The following is a 1,181-nucleotide window of genomic DNA, read 5'->3' on the forward strand; positions in this document are numbered from 1 at the left end:
GAGGAGTTGTTCGACCTCCTGGACTACACTTTGGTGTTGGCAGTTGCTATGTACTAGATCTACAAGGTCCTTTCCTCGAGTGTGACGAAGATCCTGATGTCCCACAGAAGAAGTGGTGCTTGACTATGACTGATGCAGTGTTCTTCCATGTGTTATTCGATGTCCTCGACAACCCGAACACTGGTGCCGTGGTTGACCCGGTCCACAAAATTATTGCTATGAATGGCATTCCTCAGGCCGTTGTCCCGGGAAGTTGCTTTCCTTCCAGTGATTTCAAGATGTACCTCAAGTCTCAAGCTATTGCCTATACCTACCTACCACGAGATGCTCAACATCTTGGAGGCTTTCATGAACGAGTACATGGGACTATATTGCAGCAAGTGAGGGGTCGGTTGGCGAGAGCTGAGCTGCAGGCTGAGCCCATAACCTTCTTGACTATCTATAGTGAAGCTGTGGCCAGTGTGAACCGCCTCCCTTTGACCGACTCTGGAGGACTAACCCCCTTCGAATTATATCATGGACGACGCCCTCGTTATCTTGCTGGTTCCTGCACTGGTGAGGATGCTAGACTAGGTCAACAACTTATTGATGAATGGTTTCCCGGCTTACGACGTAATGAACAAGATGTTCTAGAGTCTGATGAGCAAGAGAGTGGTTGGCAGGGTCCCTATATTGTCACTTGGAAGAATCAAGATGGTACACTTTATAGATTGAAGGGCGAAGATGGTACCTCTCTACCTTATGTCGAAGGACGGTCCAATCTACGTAAGTACTATGAACGAGACGAGCAAGATGATCTACCCCCGTACGATTCCTACGATGAAAATGGTGTATTCCCACCGGATGATGTCGAGGTCGAGCACGACGTTCCAATCGAAGATGCCGACGTTACCAACTGAGATATTAAATTAAGAACATGATATGATTAAGTGCGGGATCTTAAATCCCAGATATATGGTATGATTAAATGTGGAATCCTGAATCCCAGGCTCTCTGGTGTGTCGGACGTCCCGTCCGAGATAGGCCCACCAATGGCCACTAAGAAGTTGATAAATGAACTAGTACTATTGATGCCCCTCTTTTTGATCGACACTCAACAGCCCAACTGTGGTTTGCTGATTTCGCTCGGATTACATGCAATTAGGGCATTCCCATAGTGAAACGGCTGAAACGGTTGTCTC

The 1,181-nt window shown here is 47.3% G+C and overlaps 1 protein-coding gene across 1 annotated transcript; it reads left to right on the forward strand.

Annotated features, from left to right (window-relative positions):
* Positions 1-125: 125 nt before the first annotated feature.
* Positions 126-899, forward strand: Pmar_PMAR023146 (hypothetical protein; the record flags this gene model as incomplete). Its single annotated transcript, XM_002764604.1, has 1 exon — positions 126-899. One exon carries the CDS (start codon positions 126-128, stop codon positions 897-899), a length of 774 nt encoding a protein of 257 aa, XP_002764650.1.
* Between the last annotated feature and the right edge of the window lie 282 nt (positions 900-1,181).

This window comes from Perkinsus marinus (assembly GCF_000006405.1).
Source record: "Perkinsus marinus ATCC 50983 genomic scaffold scf_1104296976636, whole genome shotgun sequence".
NCBI classification, from domain to species: Eukaryota; Perkinsozoa; order Perkinsida; family Perkinsidae; genus Perkinsus; species Perkinsus marinus.